The 19,371-nt window shown below is 41.5% G+C and overlaps 1 protein-coding gene across 1 annotated transcript in view; it reads right to left on the bottom strand.

Annotated features, from left to right (window-relative positions):
* MRPL42 (mitochondrial ribosomal protein L42) overlaps nucleotides 1-14,166 on the bottom strand; it is a 33,869-nt gene extending 19,703 nt beyond the window's left edge. The window contains exons 1-4 of the mRNA XM_023224747.1: nucleotides 14,102-14,166; nucleotides 11,554-11,717; nucleotides 5,758-5,821; nucleotides 3,311-3,395 (exon numbers count right to left, since the gene is read on the bottom strand). Of these exons, the coding sequence (XP_023080515.1) occupies nucleotides 3,311-3,395; nucleotides 5,758-5,821; nucleotides 11,554-11,623 (219 nt within the window). The 5' untranslated portion in view covers nucleotides 11,624-11,717; nucleotides 14,102-14,166. The remainder of the gene's footprint in view (nucleotides 1-3,310; nucleotides 3,396-5,757; nucleotides 5,822-11,553; nucleotides 11,718-14,101) is intronic.
* Nucleotides 14,167-19,371: the final 5,205 nt, after the last annotated feature.

Raw genomic sequence — 19,371 nt, 5'->3', positions numbered from 1 at the left:
CTCAGGAGGCTGAAGTGGGAGGATTGTTTGAGCCCATGTTACTATTATTCTAATAGTAACATGTTCTCAAGAACGTTTCTTATTTTGCAGCCCAATCTACAATGTATTGCTTGACAAACAAAAAACTTTCCCTGCTTTCTCATGTGAATGTCTCTTAGCCCTAAAACATAAAACCCATAAGCATGAAGAGGAAGGAACAACTTCATTCACTTAACAGAAAAATATTTACTGTGCACCTACCAAGTTCAAGTGCTATTCCAGGTGCTGAAGATCAAGCATGGGAAAAAAAACACACAAGGCCCTGTCCTCATCGAGCTTACATTTTAGTGATGGGAGACAGCCAGAAAACATCCAGTATGCTAGAAATAATAAATGCTATTAAGAAAAGTAAATCAAAGGACAACAAGGAGTGTAGGAACAAAAGTACAACTTGAAATGCAGTAGCCAAGGAAGGCCACACAAGATAACAGATAAGGAAAAAGACCTTAAGGAAAGGGAGTAAACTATGAGGTAAAAGCATTCCAGGCAAAGGAAGCAGGAAATACAAAAGCTCTGAGTGGGGAGCTCGCCTAATACAGTTGAAAAACAGCTGCAGTTGTGGTAAGTATGGTGGCAGTAGAGTGATTTACTTGAAAACTTGTAGGAGTGATTACTTACCTAAACTAGAGATGAATATTGATGATGTGGCAGAGAAGATAATTGTCAAAACAAAGGAAACACAACAAAGAAAGAGGATGCAGGGAAGGTGGGCATGTATACAGAGGAATGATGATAATGATAAACCATGATACGAATCTATGCTGGGTAAGGAGGGAGTGAGAATGTGTGAGATACATGAGGGACTGTGAAAAAGTGGTTGGATCAATGGATGTAGGTTACAAAGAGGGAATGAATAATTCTTGGAGCTGGGAGACCAAGAGGGACTGGTAGTTAATTATTGGATTTATTTAGATTGGAAAAGAGGAGTAGCAATTATTGGTAATTAGAATATCTCTAGGGAATCCTCCCATGGAAATGGGTGGCTGACGTAGTGAGAGATCAAGAAGTGAGACACCACAGTATTAGATCATCTACATGGATACTGAAGTAACAAAGAATGAGGGTAAAACAGTATTGGAAAAAGTGTGACAGCAAGCTTAGAAAATTCAAGGAAGTGCAGAGTGGTGGAGGAGGAGAAATAACCTGGCAGTTGGTAGATAACAGCAACAAAAAAAGATAGTAAATGATGTAGTTGGATGATACAAGCTACAAAGCCAGAAATTGTTAGGAAGGAAGAGAAATGATCTAGATTTGACAATGAGGAGCTACAGGGATACCTTCCCCATCTTTAGACTCAGTGGTAAAAGAATATGAGAGAGAAAACAGCAACTACTTAAAAGAACTGCTGGGGAAGTAATGTCTCCAGGGTACAGGCAGGTTTCTATTAGAGTCAGAAGGTGAAGGCAACATTCTGGAATAGGTTAAGGTTGTAAGAGATTTTGCCAAGGGTGGTAAGTTCTACAAGTACAGTGGGAAAGTTTTGGCAGTTGAGGAGGGTCAGATTCAGAGATATAAAGAGCCATTTGGGGATAAGAGTCTGGATGATGTGAAATGACCTGGCATTCTTAGTATAATTGCTAAAACAGGGCAAATAAACCGAAGATATTCAACAAAATAACAATGGACAAAGGTACAACATAGTGTGACCTGGAGGGTTTACAGGCCAAAACTCAGTGATGTAGGCCTATTTTTCTAAACGTTGCCCAAATAAGTGATACAAAAGAGGCACTGGATTAGTACCTATGATACCTGGCTTTTGTTTCCTAACAAAGCAGGGAGACAAAATGGTGAGTTTAAAAAGGAATATAGAAATTATTTGTTGGTCAGGCACAGTGGCTTATGCCTGTAATCCCAGCGCTTTGGGAGGCTGAGGCAGGCAGATTATGAGGTCAAGAGATTGAGACCATCCTGCCCAACATGGTGAAACCCTGTCTCTACTAAAAATACAAAAATTAGCCGGGTGTGGTGGGGCATGCCTGTAGTCCCAGTTACTCAGGAGGCTGAGACAGGAGAATCGCCTGAACCCAGGAGGCAGAGGCTGCTGTGAGGCGAGATCGCGCCATTGCACTCCAGCCTGGGCAACAGAGCAAGACTCGGTCTCACAAAAAAAAAAAAAAGGAAAGAAATTATTTGTCAAATCAACCAGCACCCTGACCTTAATGATGATTTTTTAAAATAAGTACCACTAAATATATCATGTGATGACCTAAACCATCTCATTATTTTCTCCTCAAAAAGCAAGTCAAGGCTGGGCACAGTGGCTCATGCCTGTAATCCCAGCATTTTGGGAGGCCAAGGCAGGCAGATCACCTGAGCTTGGGAGTTTGAGATCAGCCTGGGCAACATGGTGAAATGCCATCTCTACTAAAAATACAAAAATTTAAACAAATAAATAAATTAGCCGGGCGTAGTGGCAGGTGCCTGTCGTCCCAGGTACTTGGGAGGCTGGGACAGGAGAATAGCTTCAACCCAGGAGGTGGAGGTTGCAGTGAGCTGGATCACGCCACTGCACTCCTGCCTGGGTGACAGAGTGAGACCCTGTCTCAAAAAAAAAAAAAAAAAAAAAAGCAAATCAAACGTTACTTAGTAGAAGGAGGCTTAAAGAAATAGGAAAAAGCATTTCAAATACAAAACTAAAAAGAAAAAGACTTGGGTCAAACTAAAAATAAATTATATTAAAAACAATACAAAATCCTCTTCCGTCTAGTACTTGATTTTTAAAAAAAATAGGGAAAGAAATCTAACTGAGCCATTCAAAATACATACCTATGTTGTCCCATTAAAAAATAAAAATAAAAAAAACAAAGTCACCAAATGTTAAAAAAAAAACTGTCAGAACCAACAGTAAAAAAGTAGTTGTAATCCCAGCACTCTAAAATACAACTTTTATTTGTAACAGCACTCTAAAATACAACTTTTTCATAATTTTCTAGATTATAATATGGGGCAGTATGGGACAATGCATTTTATAATTTTATATTAGATGTATTTGAACCTTAATCAGAAATCTACCCAAATTTTTAGACCAGAAAACTGATGCCATAGTTGTGTTTAAATGGTTCACTTTGTATTCTGAAAAAAAAAAAAAAAAAGACTATAAAGAAAGCAGATGAAAAATAAATAAGAGAAAAATCAAAATAGTAAAATTAAAAAGCCAAAAGAAAATCTAAAACAAGGAAAATCAGACGACTCCCTTCTTTTTGGATACTATAAGTAGTGCAAACATTTCTAACAGCAGATTAAAAACTACAAGAAATTTTCTCATACATACTTTTGTGTGTTCATATGGAATGTCCACAGAAGGGTGGTAGCATACTATTGTCCTGCCATCAGAAGTCAGAGCAAGCTCTACGTTGCTAAAAAAGAATGTTTTAGAAATAAAGTTATACTGTATTCACAGCAAAATGATTATTCTTTTTTTTTTTTTTTTTTTGAGACGGAATCTCACTGTGTCACTCAGGCTGGAGTGCAATGGGCACTCTAGGTTAAAGCTAAAATTAGTGCCTGGCCTAATTTTAGCTTTAAGAATAATCATTCTGGGCCCAGCGTGGTGGCTCATGCCTGTAATCTCAGCACTTTGTAAGGCCGAGGTGGGCAGATTGCTTGAGGTAAGGAGTTCAAGACCAGTCTAGCAAAACACCGTCTCTACTAAAAATACAAATATTAGCCAGGTGTAGTGGCACACACTTGTACTCCCAGCTACGCAGGAGGCTGAGGCAGGAGAATCACTTGAACCCAGGAGGCGGAGGCTGCAGTGAGTCAAGATCATGCCACTGCACTCCAGCCTGGGCAACAGAATGAGACTCCATCTCAAAAAAAAAAAAAAAAGGCTAAAATTAATTAATCACAAATTGCTGAAGAGAAGATACTACATCACTGGATTGGCAAACCTAGTACCCAAAACACAGGAGACAACTGAAGACCATCCCACAGAATATGTCAGCTTAAATACCACAACAAAATAATTTGTAGGTAACAGAGAATAGGCATTAGATTGTTTCACCATGGCTGCAAGACTGAATACCATAACACGGCTACAATGAACATTTAATCTGTCAAATGATTTCTTCATGAGAAGATAGTTTTATATAATGCAAAACACATATATGACTCAATCTTTCCAGGTTCAAAAAATGTTACCTACTCCAGTTTCATCACTATCATAGTACTCATTAGATGTACAATTAGTGTCAAGGCCGGGTGTGGTAGCTCACATCTGTAATCCTTACACTTTGGGAGGCCAAGGCGGGAGGATCACTTGAGCTCAGGAGTTTGAGACCAGCCTGGGTAACATGGCAAAATCCTGTCTCTACAAAAAATAAAAAAAATTAGCCGGGTGTGGTGGTACACACCTATAGTTCCAGTTACTTGGGGGCGCTGAGGCAGGAGGATAGCTTGAACCTGGGAGGTTGAGGCTGTAGTGAGCTGACATAGCGTCACTGAACTCCAGCCTGGGTGACAAAGTGAGACCCTGTCTCAAAAATAAAAATAAAAGGCCAACCATGATGGCTCACACCTGTAATCCTTGCATGCTGGGAGGCCGAGGGAGGAGACTGCTTGAGCTCAGAGTTTAAGATCAGCCTAGGCAACATGCTGAAACCCCGTTTCTATAAAAAATACAGAATTAGCTGGGTGTGGTGGCACACACCTGTAGTCCCAGCTGCTTGGGGGGCTGAAGCAAGAGGATTACTTGAACCTCGCAAGTTGAGGCTGCAGTGAGCTGAGATAGCGCCACTGCATTCCAGCGTGGGTGACAAAGTGAGAACTTGTCTCAAAAAAATAAAAGGTCAGTTGCAGTGCCTCACGCCTGTAATTCCAGCATTTTGGGAGGCCCAGGTGGGCAGATTACCTGAGGTAAGGACTTTGAGACCAGCCTGGCTAACATGGTGAAACCCCATCTCTACTAAAAATATAAAAATTAGCCAGGCATGGTGGCGTGCGCCTATAGTCTCAGCTACTCAGGAGGCTGAGGCTGGAAAATCGCCTGAACACGAGAGGTAGAGATTGCAGTGAGCCAAGATCACACCACTGCTATCCAGCCTGGGCGACAGAACAAGACCCCATCTCAGGTTGCAGTGAGCCAAGATCACACCATTGCTCTCCAGCCTGGGCGACAGAACAAGACCCCATCTCGAAAACAAAATAAAAATAAAACTAGTGTCAAGAGAGAAGAAAAAATATTTTTATTATCATTTTGTAATAAAAATAACACAGATTAAGAAAATAGGTAGCAGTTTCTGCATATCAGACTCTGCTGCAGAGGAAAAAGACAATGTCATATGTTATTCCTAGTTCTTATCATAGTGACTAAATTGAATAAGTACCAAATAAATGGTGGTTAAATTAAGTATGTGTTATTTAGGATTATTCAATATCAAACAAAAGATAAATAATAGCTTAAGCTAACAGATACGAATCCTATAAAAACTAATTAACTTTTCCAAAAAGCTAAAGCATGCTTCAGAAAGGACAGCAGTTCTAAACAGCATGTCTGTCTTACAACAAATATTCAATGAAACACAATGATAATAATTTTTATTTAAAATGTTTATAAGCTTAGATACTGGGTAAATAAAATCATTAAAATAATTTTTAAAAACAAAATTAAGGAAAGAATAATGAGAAATGAAAGCATAAGACATCAGAACAAGAAATAAAATTAAATTATTTCAGATATAGCTAAGACTATTATTTTTTCAGTTGAGTTTTAATACATACCAATTATAGTCATCTGGTAGAGGAGAATACGTAGATTTATGACAAACAGAATATAAAGCTCCATCTGCAAAAACCCCAAACAGTAAAATAGATTTAGTTAATTTGAGCATATTTTTTCCATAAATTTAAAGCTAGTTTTACTCATTCAACCAACATTTACTGTTTACTATGAAACAGGCCTGTGCTAGGGGCTAGGGATTCAACAACAAACAAAACTCAGTCCCAACCCTCAAAAGGGTATAGTCTGCTTGTGAGAGAGACAGACAAACAATTACAACATAGAGGATAAGCACTGTTAGGACTGGTAAACACTGGCAAAGATGGGTCACACAGAAAGGCTACCAAACAAATTGTGCAGGTTCAAAAAGCCTTTTCAGTGGAGATGATGTCCAAGGTGCTCTAAAGAATGAGAAAATAAGACTTGATAAGAGATAAAAACAATGTTTCTAGCAGAGGGAGTAACAGGTGCAAGGACTCCAGGTAAAATAAAAAATAAAAGTGTTTGGGTACTCGAGCCTTTCCAAGAAAGAACTTAAAGTATTTGGGGCCAGGCACAGTGGCTCACGCCTGTAATCCCAACACTTTGGGAGACCAAGGCGGGCAGATCACCTAAGGTCAAGGAGTTTGAGATCAGCCTGACCAACATGGTGAAACCTTGTCTCTACTAAAAATACAAAATTAGCCAGGCGTGGTCAGCTACTCAGGAGGCTGAGGCAGGAGAATTGCTTGAACCCAGGAGGCAGAGATTGCAGTGAGCTGAGATCATGCCATTGCACTCCAGCCTGAGCAACAAGAGCGAAACTCCGTCTCAAAAAAATAAATAAATAAAAATAAAGTATTTGGGTTTTCCAAGGTGCAGAGTTCATAAGGCAGTGATGAAGTGATGAAATATGAAATAATCTATTCAAAATTAACTTTTCTTAATCAAAATGCTTACATTTTAAAGCATATTTTCCTTTTTTAGAATACCTGCAAATTCAAGAGCCATAATTGCTTCTTTTTTTTTTTTTTTTTTGAGATGGAGTCTCGCTCTGCTGCCCAGGCTGGAGTGCAGTGGCGCAATCTCGGCTCACTGCAAGCTCTGCCTCCCGGGTTCACGCCATTCTCCTGCCTCAGCCTCCTGAGTAGCTAGGAGTACAGGCACCCGCCACCACGCCAGGCTAATTTTTTGTATTTTTAGTAGAGATGGGGTTTCACCGTGTTAGCCAGGATGGTCTTAATCTCCTGACCTCGTGATCCACCTGCCTCAGCCTCCCAAAGTGCTGGGATTACAGGCGTGAGCCACCGTGCCTGGCCATAATTGCTTTTTTAAAAGCTTTTGAAAGGTTCTCCTATGTTCAAAAAAAGGATTTTTTTTAGTACAAAGAAAAAAATTTAAAAGTAATTCAATATAGTTAAAAGCAAGTTTTGAATGCATCTTGATTAATGCCAAGAATCAAAGTCAGAGCCTCTTGTTCCTGTGATATAGGACTGTAACCTATCCTGCCTTCCCTATCTCCATGCCTTCACCATATCCTCAGTATGGAATTCCATCCCCATTTTGTTCAAATACCCTTCATCCTTAAAAGTCTAACACTTGCCAGGCACAGTGGCTCATTCCTGTAATCCCAGCACTTCGGGAGGCCAGGGCAGGTAGATCACTTGAGGTCAGGAATTCGAGACCAGCCTGGCCAACATGGTGAAACCCCCTCTCTACTAAAAATACAAAAAACTGGCCAGGCATGTTAATGCATGCCTGTAATCCCAAGAGTGAAACTCCATCTCAAAAATAAATAAATAAATAAATAACCAGACATGGTGGTGCACATCTGTAGTCTTGCTTACTTGGAAGACTGAGATAGTAGGATCATCTGAGCCCAGGGAGGTCAAGGCTGCAGGGGGCCAAGACTGCGCCACTGCACTCCAGCCTGGGCAACAGAGTGAGACCTACCTCGAAAAAAAAAAAAAACAACATTCATTACCTGACATTTTACCAATGGAAGGTCTGGATATAGAATTAGCAGAAGCTCTAAATACATAATTAGGACTAACGCCGAAGTTAACACCAATCAAGCCAAAGCAACTCAATGTGCCAAAAGAATTTCAATTAACAATAATTTCTGTAATTTATGAGTTATTCTTGTCACATATATATGTTTAATTACATTTTGAAAAGAGCTATGAAAGCTAAAAGTTGTCCCATCTTCAAATGCTCAGTATTTTACCTTGCTACAGAAAAGGAAGTACAGCAGAAAGTAGACTGGACAAAGTAAGGTGGGGAGATCCAGATTTCGGTCACAGTTCTCAGTTACCAAATATGTGACCCTGGGTAAATTTATGAGGGCCACAGAACTCAAGTTTCTTTACCTTCATAAAGAGGGTAATACTACATGGGTTACCAAAATCAAAACTGTTATAAGGATCAAATGGCTTAACATGCTTTGAAAACTGTAAAGTGGTCTACATTCCCAGGCTGACTGACCATTTGGGAAATTTAAAAATATTCCTTCTAGAATATAGGGAAGCCTTTTTATTTTTGCTCATTGAACTTTCTTCCTTAATCATGATTTCGCTTTGCCTCTAATCTTAATGTCCTTCCCTTTTTTATTAAACATCAATAATAACAGTAATGAAACTTTCTTTAATTTTAATTGTTTATTTTTGAGACAGGGTCTCGCTCTGTCTCCCAGGCTGGAGTGCAATGGCACAATCACAGCCTCGAACTCCTGGACTCAAGCAGTCTTCCTACTTCAGCCTCCTGAGTAGGCTGCCTCCCTCCTGGACCACAGGTGCACACCACCACAGAAATTAGCCCAGCTAATTTCTGTAACTTTTGTAGAAATGGCATTTTGTCACATTGCCCAGCCTGGTCTCAAACTTCGGAGCCTGCCTCACTCCCAAAGTGCTGGTATTACAGGTGTGAGCCACCATGCCCAGCCCTTTACTTTCAATAATAGTAGTAATAGGAACTTTGCAGTATAAGGGACTTTTAGGACATAAGAAGTTAGGTCACTGAGTATTAAGATGACTGATAACGGAATGATTTTCTAGGGTAACCTAATTCTTAGTTAACTAGATATTTTGAGAGTAACTCTAATCCATTCAGATTACTTAAACAAACACTGATATATCTCCTATCATGAATGAGAGGCACCAGAGACACCAAAATGAATTAGATACAGTGCAAACTTAGTGGGAAATCCAGTGGGGAAAAAGATATATAAACAATTTTCAATTATCCAGGGACACATTAATTGGTTTTCTGATGGGCCTGTGTGAGAACTAATTGTTTCAAAACATAGACTATGTAAAAACTGATTGGATCTGACTTCTCATTAGTCTAGGAGCTGGGCTCCTACAAGGCAAAGAGTAGGCTAAGAAGTAAGGGTCTTTCTCCCAATTCTCACAACAAAAATGCTCCTAGATAATCAAATGCTGATTGTAGTTTTGTTGTGACTTATTTTAGTTTATATCCAAAGTCTCTTAAGCAATCTCCTGTTCCATTTACTGAATTCTAAGTTGATTTTACTTTGAATATAATGTAATAAATGTTATTATGTTTAGGGCCCTACAAAAGGGGAGAGTGGGGCAAGCAAGGAAGCAGGGATGGAAAGCTTCCTATAAGAGCAGGATTTGGTGGCCAGGTGCGATGGCTCACGCCTATAATTCCAGCACTCTGGGAGGCTGAGGTGGCAGACCACTTGAGGTCAGGAGTTTGAGACCAGTCTGGCCTACAAGGTGAAACCCCTTCCCTACTAAAAATACAAAAACTAGGACAGGCGCAATGGCTCACACCTGCAATCCCAGCACTTTGGGAGGCCAAGGCAGGAAGATCATTTGAGGCTGGCAGTTCAAGACCAGCCTGGCCAACATGGTGAAACTCTACCTCTACTAAAAATACAAATATTAACCAGGCATAGTGGTAGGTGCCTATAATCCCGGCTACTTGGGAGGCTGAGGCAGGAGAATCACTTGAACCTGGGAAACAGAGGCTGCCATGTGCCAAGATCATGCCTCTGCGCTCCAGCCTGAACAATGGAGCAAGATTCAGTCTCAAAAAACAAAATAAAATAAAATAGAGTAAGATCTGGCAAACTTTTGAGCATTCTATTCAACAAAGGTGTTTACTGAGTAAAATATTTTCCCCGCCTCAACCATAACAAATTGCCTATTTATTACTTTACTTTTACTCTATTCTTCAAATAGCTCTTTTCTCCTTAATTCAATAAACAAACTTTCAATTACAAATGGTGGTAAATAGGAAATAAGAAAGAAGAGACAACGGTCAAGGTCAAGCAGAGTTGTATTTACAAAGTCAGCTGCATCCCAGGCGTGATGGCTCACATGCCTGTAATCCCAGCACTTTGGGAGGCTGAGGCAGGCGGATCACCTGAGGTTGGGAGTTCGAGACCAGTCTGACCAATGTGGAGAAACCCCCGTCTCTACTGAAAATACAAAATTAGCTGGGTGTGGTGGCCTGTAATCCCAGCTGCTTGGGAAGTTGAGGCAGGAGAATTGCTTGAACCCAGGAGGCAGAGGTTGCAGTGAGCCGGAGATCGCACCATTGCACTCCAGCCTGGGCAACAAGAACAAAACTCCATCTCAAAAAAAAAAAAAAAAAAAAGGCAGCTGCACTTGCATGTTTATCAGAGCACTAATCATAATAGCAAAGACATGGAAACAAGCCCATCAACGGCGGACTGGATAAATAATATGTGGTATATATGTACACCATGGATTATTACGATGGGTTGAGTTGAAGCCCAAACCTCAGTATATGTAATATACACATGTAACAAACCTGCATATGTACCCCCTGAATCTAAAATAAAAAATAAAAATAAAAAGTTGGCTGACATAGTTAAATATAAAAAGGCAAACCTACCATAGCCTCTATACATGTCTACTTTAGAAATGGGAGAACAGAGTTTACAAACAGGAAAAGAAAAAAGAAAGCACAGTTGGCTGAGAAAAAAGACTTTAATATTCTATTTACTTATTTGGGTCCATGCTTTGACTGTCAAACATGTATTAACAAGCTTTCGAGAAAATATTAACTATATACAGTTCTTTAGAAAAGGCAGAAATTACATTTCATATTTTTAAAATGGCTAGGTACATAGAAAAAACACAATGAGAATCCACCAAAATATTAACAATGATTATCTCTGGAATATGGGACTGTGAATTTACCCTTTATACATACATTTTAAGAACTACTAAAAAAGTAATACATATAATTCAACAAGAGAAAGTTACCTTACTCCTGCCCTCAGCTAAATCCCGAGTGGGCTACACAGATAGCCACTGTTTGGTCCAGACCTTTTACCTCTGCATTTATGCATATGCACATATGCATATGATGGATCATCTTTTAAACATACAAATAAGATCATATGATAGATATATATAGATATAGTTCTGACACGCTTTTTTTTGTTTCTATTTGTAGATCTTTCCATGTCAGTAACAGCTGCATGATAGTCACAGTTAAGATGTACCATAATTTATCCATTCCCCTCCCCGATCTACATTTTTTTTAGAGATGGGGGTCTTGCTATGTCGCCCAGGCTGGTCTCAAACTCCTGGCCTCAAGCAGTCCTCCCACCTCAGCCTCCCAAAGTGCTGGGATTACAGGCATGAGACACCACATCTGACCTATCCATTCCCCTTTTGACTGACATTTAGGTTTTCTCCCACTTTCCATTACTGCAAACACTCCTGCAAATTACAGGCGTATACAATAACTAAATGCTTTAAATTTTCTACATTCTTAAAAGTTTAAAACTTTTGAAACATTAAAAAAATTTTACTTACTTTGAATTGGAAATAAATGTTTCAAGATAGTTCTCTTTGACATCACCCATTTTACTGCAGCTACAGCCATGGTGTTTCAAGATGCTTATCAAGTGGTATGAAAAAAGATGTTCTGAAGAGAAACTGCTTTTAACATCTGCTTCTAGGCATACCAACTTCTATTCCTGTTGAAGAGATAAAGAAAAATCAGTGCTACCTATGGTAAACTTAAGTTATATTAAACACCACAAGAACAAGGTATGAATTACTGCCTAGAAGTCAACTGAAGCAATGCTTTTAAACAACTTGGCAATTCACATGATTTAACAACAGGACAAAGAGCAACATGGTCAAAATATAAGATCAGAACCACTGGAACTATGTCCATTACTATTTATCCTAGATGCAAACTTCTCTGCACCCAGTGTTGGGGTCCACGTGTTTCCTAAACAAAGGAATGAACACACAAGACAACACAAGACAAGACAAACATGGCGGCCGCGCCGAACGACACGCTCCGCTTTATTTTATACAGTCGTTTGTGGAACGTTACCAAGTCACAAGACACATTGTTGTTTTTCTGACCTTTCCCTGACTTTCTGGATTTTCAAGATGTTTACACATAAACAAGCCCCCAGAGTCTGCTGTTTGCAGCTGGCTTCCCCTTCATTTGCAAGAGCAGGTAAAGAAACTTGAGTTCTGTGGCCCTCATAAATTTACCCAGGGTCACATATTTGGTAACTGAGAACTGTGACCGAAATCTGGATCTCCCCACCTTACTTTGTCCAGTCTACTTTCTGCTGTACTTCCTTTTCTGTAGCAAGGTAAAATACTGAGCATTTGAAGATGGGACAACTTTTAGCTTTCATAGCTGTTTTCAAAATGTAATTAAACATATATATGTGACAAGAATAACTCATAAATTACAGAAATTATTGTTAATTGAAATTCTTTTGGCACATTGAGTTGCTTTGGCTTGATTGGTGTTAACTTCGGCATTAGTCCTAATTATGTATTTAGAGCTTCTGCTAATTCTATATCCAGAACTTCCATTGGTAAAATGTCAGGTAATGAATGTTGTTTTTTTTTTTTTTTTCGAGGTAGGTCTCACGACGCCCTGCTTCGTTTGCAAGAGTCTCCTTTGCGAGCACGTAGTCCTCTACACCTAGTGCAGCTCCTTCTACTTACTGAATACTCAGTAAATGTGTAATTAGTCTTGAAACAGTCATTCACAAATGGTACACAGAGTATTCATTCTCATAATGCTAGTGTGTCTGTGTACAACCTCTAAGGTTCCATACACAAGATACTACATCACTTACAGTACTATCCTGTTTCTGATTAAATGAAATATTTCTGTCTGCCCTGAGCCATTAATATAATAATAAAGAAACATCAAACAGGAAGGCCTATCCTTAGCCTATTAAATACTCAATTGGAGGAACTCATACAAATGCCCTCAAGTCCCAGATGAAATTTCACCATCTTATATGTGTATAAGGTCTTTAACTTTCCAAGGTACTTTGGTCACCATTTCATTTTGCTCTCGTATTAATCATGTGAGATATCTTTATTCTGATTCATGAAGAAACTAAAGCATAAAATTTAAAAGTCTTGCTTCCAAGGACTTTAAAGTCAGTCACTGCCAAACTGGGAAACTTTAAACAAGTCATTAAACGATCCTCAGTTTCTCCAATGACAAAATGGGGAAAACCACAATCTTCATGGGCTGTTGTGAATAAATGACAAACAACCATTGTTAAACCTTGTTTTTAATGGTCTTCAACGACTATCCGTGCCCTTCCTCCAATAGTGATAAAAGGGAATTAGGACACAGGCCCTTTTATTTGCTAGGCTAAATCACTCACACTGATACCTTGCACTGCCAGTACATTAACATTGCTAACCGTGAGCTCATAAGTGTGCTTTTTAGTTTACAATCCACTTTCATATACAATATGTGCTCTGACTTTCACAAGTCAATGAAGCAGGCATCTCCATTTCACAGATTAAGAACAAAGGCTCAGAGAGGTCAATCGATTACTTGACCAGTATATCGCTGCTTAATAGGTGACATGCGTGGGATGTAAACCCATGACCTCTGACCACGAACAAAACATCTTGGGGGAAATTAGGTCCCCTCTGTCCGAAACCCAGAGGCAAGCACACCCTGCTGGGAGTCAGATTATTCACCCCAGGAAGATCATTTCAGAGGTCAAGTCCCTTGGCCCGGAATTCAACCCCCAAACAAAAGCTACATAACCTCTGCGGGTCAGAGGTTTGAGGAGCAGGCTACCAGGAGCTCACGGACTCTTCGACCTAAAGAAGTCCCTAGAGCCACAAGCTGCATCAGCCACCCCCGGGCGTCCGCCAGGGAACGAAGGGGACGCTATAGGAAGCGCGCGGCCACATGCTGGCCCTTCTGCAAGAAGGACAAAGACTGGGGATATAGGCAGCCTCGCCCTGGCGGGAACGACAGGCGGGAGACCTCGACACCTGCAGACAAACACTGTGGGCCTGCCCAGCTTCGAGGGAGTCCTCGACAGGAGGACTAGAGGGAAGCGGTTACCTTGACAGCTTCTCACCACGAGCCCGCCATCTTGTTTCAATCCGGGTCCCACGAAACAGCGCCGCGCACGCCCTCCCGGCCGCGGGGCATTCTGGGAAATGTAGTCTCCGTGGGAAAGCGGCCCGGACGCAGAGGGAAAGCGGAGTCGTTGCTATGCACGCTTGCCTTTATTTGTAGCAGCATGGCCGCAACGTTATCAAGGTGCCCAGAAAAACAAAATCACTGCCCCACACACATACCCTTAGAAAGTAACAAGCATTTTTTTTTTTTTTTGTGAGGCAGTCTCATTCTGTCACCCAGACTGGAGTGCAATGGCTCCATTACGGCTCACTGCAGCCTCTACCTCCTGGGCCCAAGAGATCCTCCCACCTCAGCGTCCTGAGTAGCTGGTACTACAGGCGCACACCACCACACCTGGCTAATTTTTTAATATTTTTGTAGAGACGGGGTCTTGCTATGTTGCCCACGCTGGTCTCAAGCAATCTTCCCATCTCGACCCCCCAAAGTGCTGAAATCACAGGCCTGAGCCACCATGCAAGCCTACAAGTACTTTTTAAAAAAATTATGTTAATATTCAAAGAAATCGTAGATTGCCCTTTAGTAAATGAGTTAAAGTTTCTCAGGGGAAGAGACATTCCAGAGAAGCCCTGAAATGTCGAGGTTAGGAATTGGACGTTTGGAATCAGAACCTGAAGAGGCCCTCCGCTCAGAGAACCTGGCACTGTGCCCTCAGAACTGTGCTGGCTACCTATTATGGGAGGAAGTAAATATGCAGAATCTTGGACCTTGCCTTCCATCTTAGGAGGAAGGAAAGTCCCCTGGGCCTTTGCACTCTCTGTTCCCATTGCCAACAATGCGCTTCTCTCACCTCTTCTCTTGACCTTACTGTATACAGGCCTTTCTCAAATACCATCTTAGAAAGGACCACACCATTAAAATAGCCTCACCCACCCTTATTCCACACCCCCACTTTATTTTCCTTCAGAACATTTACCATTACCTGACTTTATATTGATTATTTGTTTGCTCGTTTAATGTCTCTCTTTTTTTTTTTTGAGGCAGAGTCTCACTCTGTCGCCCAGGCTGGAGTGCAGTGGCATGATCTTGGCTCACTGCAACCTCCGCCTCTCAGCTTCAAGCGATTCTCCTTCCTCAGCCTCCTGAGTAGCTGGGATTACAGTTGCCCACCACCACATCCAGCTAATTTTTGTATTTTTAGTAGGGATGGGGCTTTGCCATGTTCGCCGGACTGATCTTGAACTCCTTACCTCAGGTGATCTGCCCGCCTCCGCCTCCCAAAGTGCTGGGATTACAGGTGTGCGCCACTGCACCCAGCCTCGTTTAATGTCTCTTATGCTGGGTAATGTAAGCTCCGTGAAGGCAGGGACATATGTCTATCTTGTTCTTCACCATATGCAAACCCAGCATCTCAGACTATGCTTGGCCTCATTATAGGTCTCCAGTAAGTGTTTGCTGAACAAATGAAAAGACTAGATAGTGTTGCAAGTATCCAAGACAGCAGATGATTGGCTGGTAAAGGAGAAGTTGTTGCCTAGAAATTCCCTTTTCCTATGATTTGCAAAATTTTGCTTTTGTATATTTTGCTAAGAAAGAATCTATAGCTTTTAGTATGTATTCCAGGGAATTGATAAACCTCCTAACAAGTTAAGAACCATATTCGTGAAGTGACAAGTATTGAAAGTAAGTGAAAGATCACATAGTAAAGAAAACTGAATATGGGCTGTGTAGTATGTTTCCGCATTTCCCAGGGAACATCAGGAGGCTAATCTTTGCTCTTGTAGAAGCCCACAGAGGGCCCATCTGTGTCCTTTCCAATCATGTCCATCCTCCAAAGCTACCCATGAAGTCTTTCTGGACTATGCAATAGGAAGGGAGAGAGAGGAGAAACAGATTTGAATGAGCAGTCAACTGGACTGGTTGAACATTCCCTGCGTAAAGTGTAAGAAGAATGGATCAAAGATGATTCCAGATGTCAAGTCTTGATGGCTGTGAGCAGAGTGGGACCAGTCCCCAATAGGGAGACTCACTTAGTGGGACCAGGGAAGGTCTCACAAAGCTGAGACCGGAAAAGAAACCAACATTTTTGGGGGAAGAAAGAGGAGAGACAAGTTTAGGCTAAGTGAGGGAACAACTTACACAAAAACTTTAATGTGGTGGAAATAGCTTACCATATACTGGAGTAGGGTGGACAGTGTGGAGAAGAGTGGCAGGAGATGAGGAGAGTTGGAGCCAGGTCATGTTGGGCTTCATAAGCCTTGGAGGGGTTAACATGGAGTTAGGACACAGGACATATGTAGAGATTAAATGGAGTAGGTGGTGCTGTGTGCCTGTAGTCCTAGCTACCCTGGGAGTAGGAGGCTGAAGTGGGAGGATTGCTTGGCCCAAGAGGTCAAGGTGGCAGTGAGCTATGATCGTGCCGTGCACTCCCGCCTGGGTGACAGAGTGAGCCCCTGTCTCTTGAGATTTTTACACAAAAGAAGTGACATAATTTGATTTCTATTTTTAAAAGGTTACTCTGGCTGCCCTGGGAGGAGTGGTTTGGAGAGTGGCAAGACCGCAGGCAAGTCTAGCAAGGAAGCTAGAGCAGTTCTGCAGTCAATAAATCATGTGATGGAGGGTGGTGGCAGTGGAGATGGAGAGAGAGAAAGAGTCCAGATGTATTTTAAAATTGGAAGTAATGACTTAACTTGCTGATGGACTGATTGAGAGAGAGGAAGACACTTCAGGTGATGCTTTGATGACTAGCTTGACAATGGCGCCATTCATAAGACAAGGAAGACTGAGAGAGGAACAGGTTTGGGGAGTCTGATGAGGGCGGAAATGCATACTTCTGTTTGGGAGTTGTTGAGTTTGAGATGGCTCTGAGACACTCCAGTGGAGATACAAAACGAGGCAGCAGCCTGGGCAACACAGTGAGTGAGGCCTTGTCTCTACAAAAAATCCACAAAATTAGTCAGGCTGATGGTGCACACCTGTGATCCCAGCTACTAAGGAGGCTGAGGTAGGAGGATCATTTGAGCCCTGGAGGTTGAGGCTGCAGTGAGCTGTGGTCATGCCACTGCACTCCAGCCTGAGTAACAGAGTGAGACCCCCATCCCCCAAAAAACAAAAAACAAAAGGCAGGTACTTGAAGAGGTGTGTTTGGAGAGTAGAGGTTGGACTAGGTATAGAAAAAAAGATAAAGGGCCTGGAAGCTGGCCCCAGGGAATTCCAACACTTAGAAATCAGATGGAGGAGGATAACCTTGAGCAAGGGTCTCCCAAGAGTGGCAGTAAGAAAGGTAGAAGGAAAACAAATACAATGATGTCAGAGTAGTTAAGAGAGGCCACGTCACAAAGTGTTCCTAACTTAAGAGTTCAGTGCTAGCAACTTATAAAGTATAATTTCCAAAATACAAACTTGAAATACCAGCAAATAACTTATACTGACCTACGTAAAAGTGCTTTATTTTATTTATTTATTTATGTATTTATGTATTTATTTATTTATTTATTTTGAGACGGAGTCTCGCTCTGTCGCCCAGGCTGGAGTGCAGTGGCCGGATCTCAGCTCACTGCAAGCTCCGCCTCCCGGGTTTACGCCATTCTCCTGCCTCAGCCTCCCCAGTAGCTGGGACTACAGGCGCCCGCCACCTCGCCCGGCTAATTTTTTGTATTTTTTTAGTAGAGACGGGGTTTCACCGGGTTAGCCAGGATGGTCTCGATCTCCTGACCTCGTGATCCGCCCGTCTCAGCCTCCCAAACTGCTGGAATTACAGGCTTCAGCCACTGTGCCCAGCCTTTATTTATTTATTTTTTTTAAGACAGTGTCCCGCTCTGTCACCCAGGCTGGAGTGCAGTGATGTTATCTTGGCTCACTGCAACCTCCACCTCCTGGGTACAAGTGACTCTTCTGCCTCAGCCTCCTGAGTAGCTGGGATTACAGGTGCCCGCCACAATGCCCAGCTAATTTTTGAATTTTAGTAGAGACAGAGTTTCACCATGTTGGCCAGACTGGTCTTGAACTCCTGACCTAAAGTGATCCGCCCACCTCAACCTTCCAAAGTGCTGGAATTATAGGCGTGAGCCACTGTGCTCAGCTACAAATACTTTGAATTCATGCTAGTAAAATGACAAAACAGACAAAATTCTAGGACTTTGGAATTGGCATCAAATGACTTCCGTTTAAAAGGGGATTGCCTTTTCTTCTGTAACTTCCCAGAAAAAAAAGTCGGTCTTTGTATCAATCAGAGAGCAAAGATTCCAGAGCAATCTTACAACCAAACTATTAGAATGATCTTTCTGGCCAGGTGCAGTGGCTCACGCCTGTAATCCCAACACTTTGGGAGGCCAAGGCAGGCGGATCACGAGGTCAGGAGTTCCAGACCAGCCTGACCAACATGGTGAAACCCCGTCTCTACTAAAAATACAAAAATTAGCTGGGCATGTTGGTACATGCCTGTAATTCTAGGTACTCAGGAGGCTGAGGCAGGAGTATCGCTTGTACCTGGGAGGTAGAGGTTGCAGTGAACTGAGATCACACCACTGCACTCCAGCCTGGGCAACAGAGTAAAACTCTGTCTCAAAAAAAAAGAAAAAAAAAAAGATCTTTCTAAACACTTAATTATTGTGACTGTCATTTTACAAACAGAAGTGACAGAGGCACAGAGAGGTTAACAACTTGTTCAAAGTCACACAGGTTACTGTGCTTTGAACCCAGGAACTACTATTACCAGTGCTCATGAACCTAACCTCTGTGTTAGACTGAACCATGCTTATTTCAAAATACAAAATATAGATGAGACTAGGTGCTGTGGAGTGCACCTGCAATCCCAGGTACTCAAGAGACTGAGCGGGGAGGATGGACTGAGCCAATGAGTTCAAAACCAGCCTGAGCAACACAGCAAGATCCCATCTCAACAACAAATAAAACAGATTTTTAAAAAATGAATGCACATTTAAAAAACAAAACCCAAGAGATAATCACTGCTAACATTTTGATGTATAACTTTTCACTTGACATTTCTTTTCTTCTTTTTCTTTGAGACAGGGTCTTGCTGTAGTGCCCAGGTTGGTCTGAAACTCCTGGCCTCAAGCAATCCTTCTGCCTCATCCTCCTGAGTAATTGGGATTACAGGCTTGAGCCACAGAACCTAGCTGTCTTCTTATATCTATATTATGACAATAGCTAGCATTTATCGAGCACATTATGTGTACTATTCTAAAGTTCTATGGCAAGTAAATGGTGGAGCTGAGATATGAACTGGATAG

Source organism: Piliocolobus tephrosceles, chromosome 10 (genome assembly GCF_002776525.5).
Source record: "Piliocolobus tephrosceles isolate RC106 chromosome 10, ASM277652v3, whole genome shotgun sequence".
NCBI lineage: Eukaryota > Metazoa > Chordata > Mammalia > Primates > Cercopithecidae > Piliocolobus > Piliocolobus tephrosceles.
This window is presented reverse-complemented; position numbering and strand designations above follow the sequence as displayed.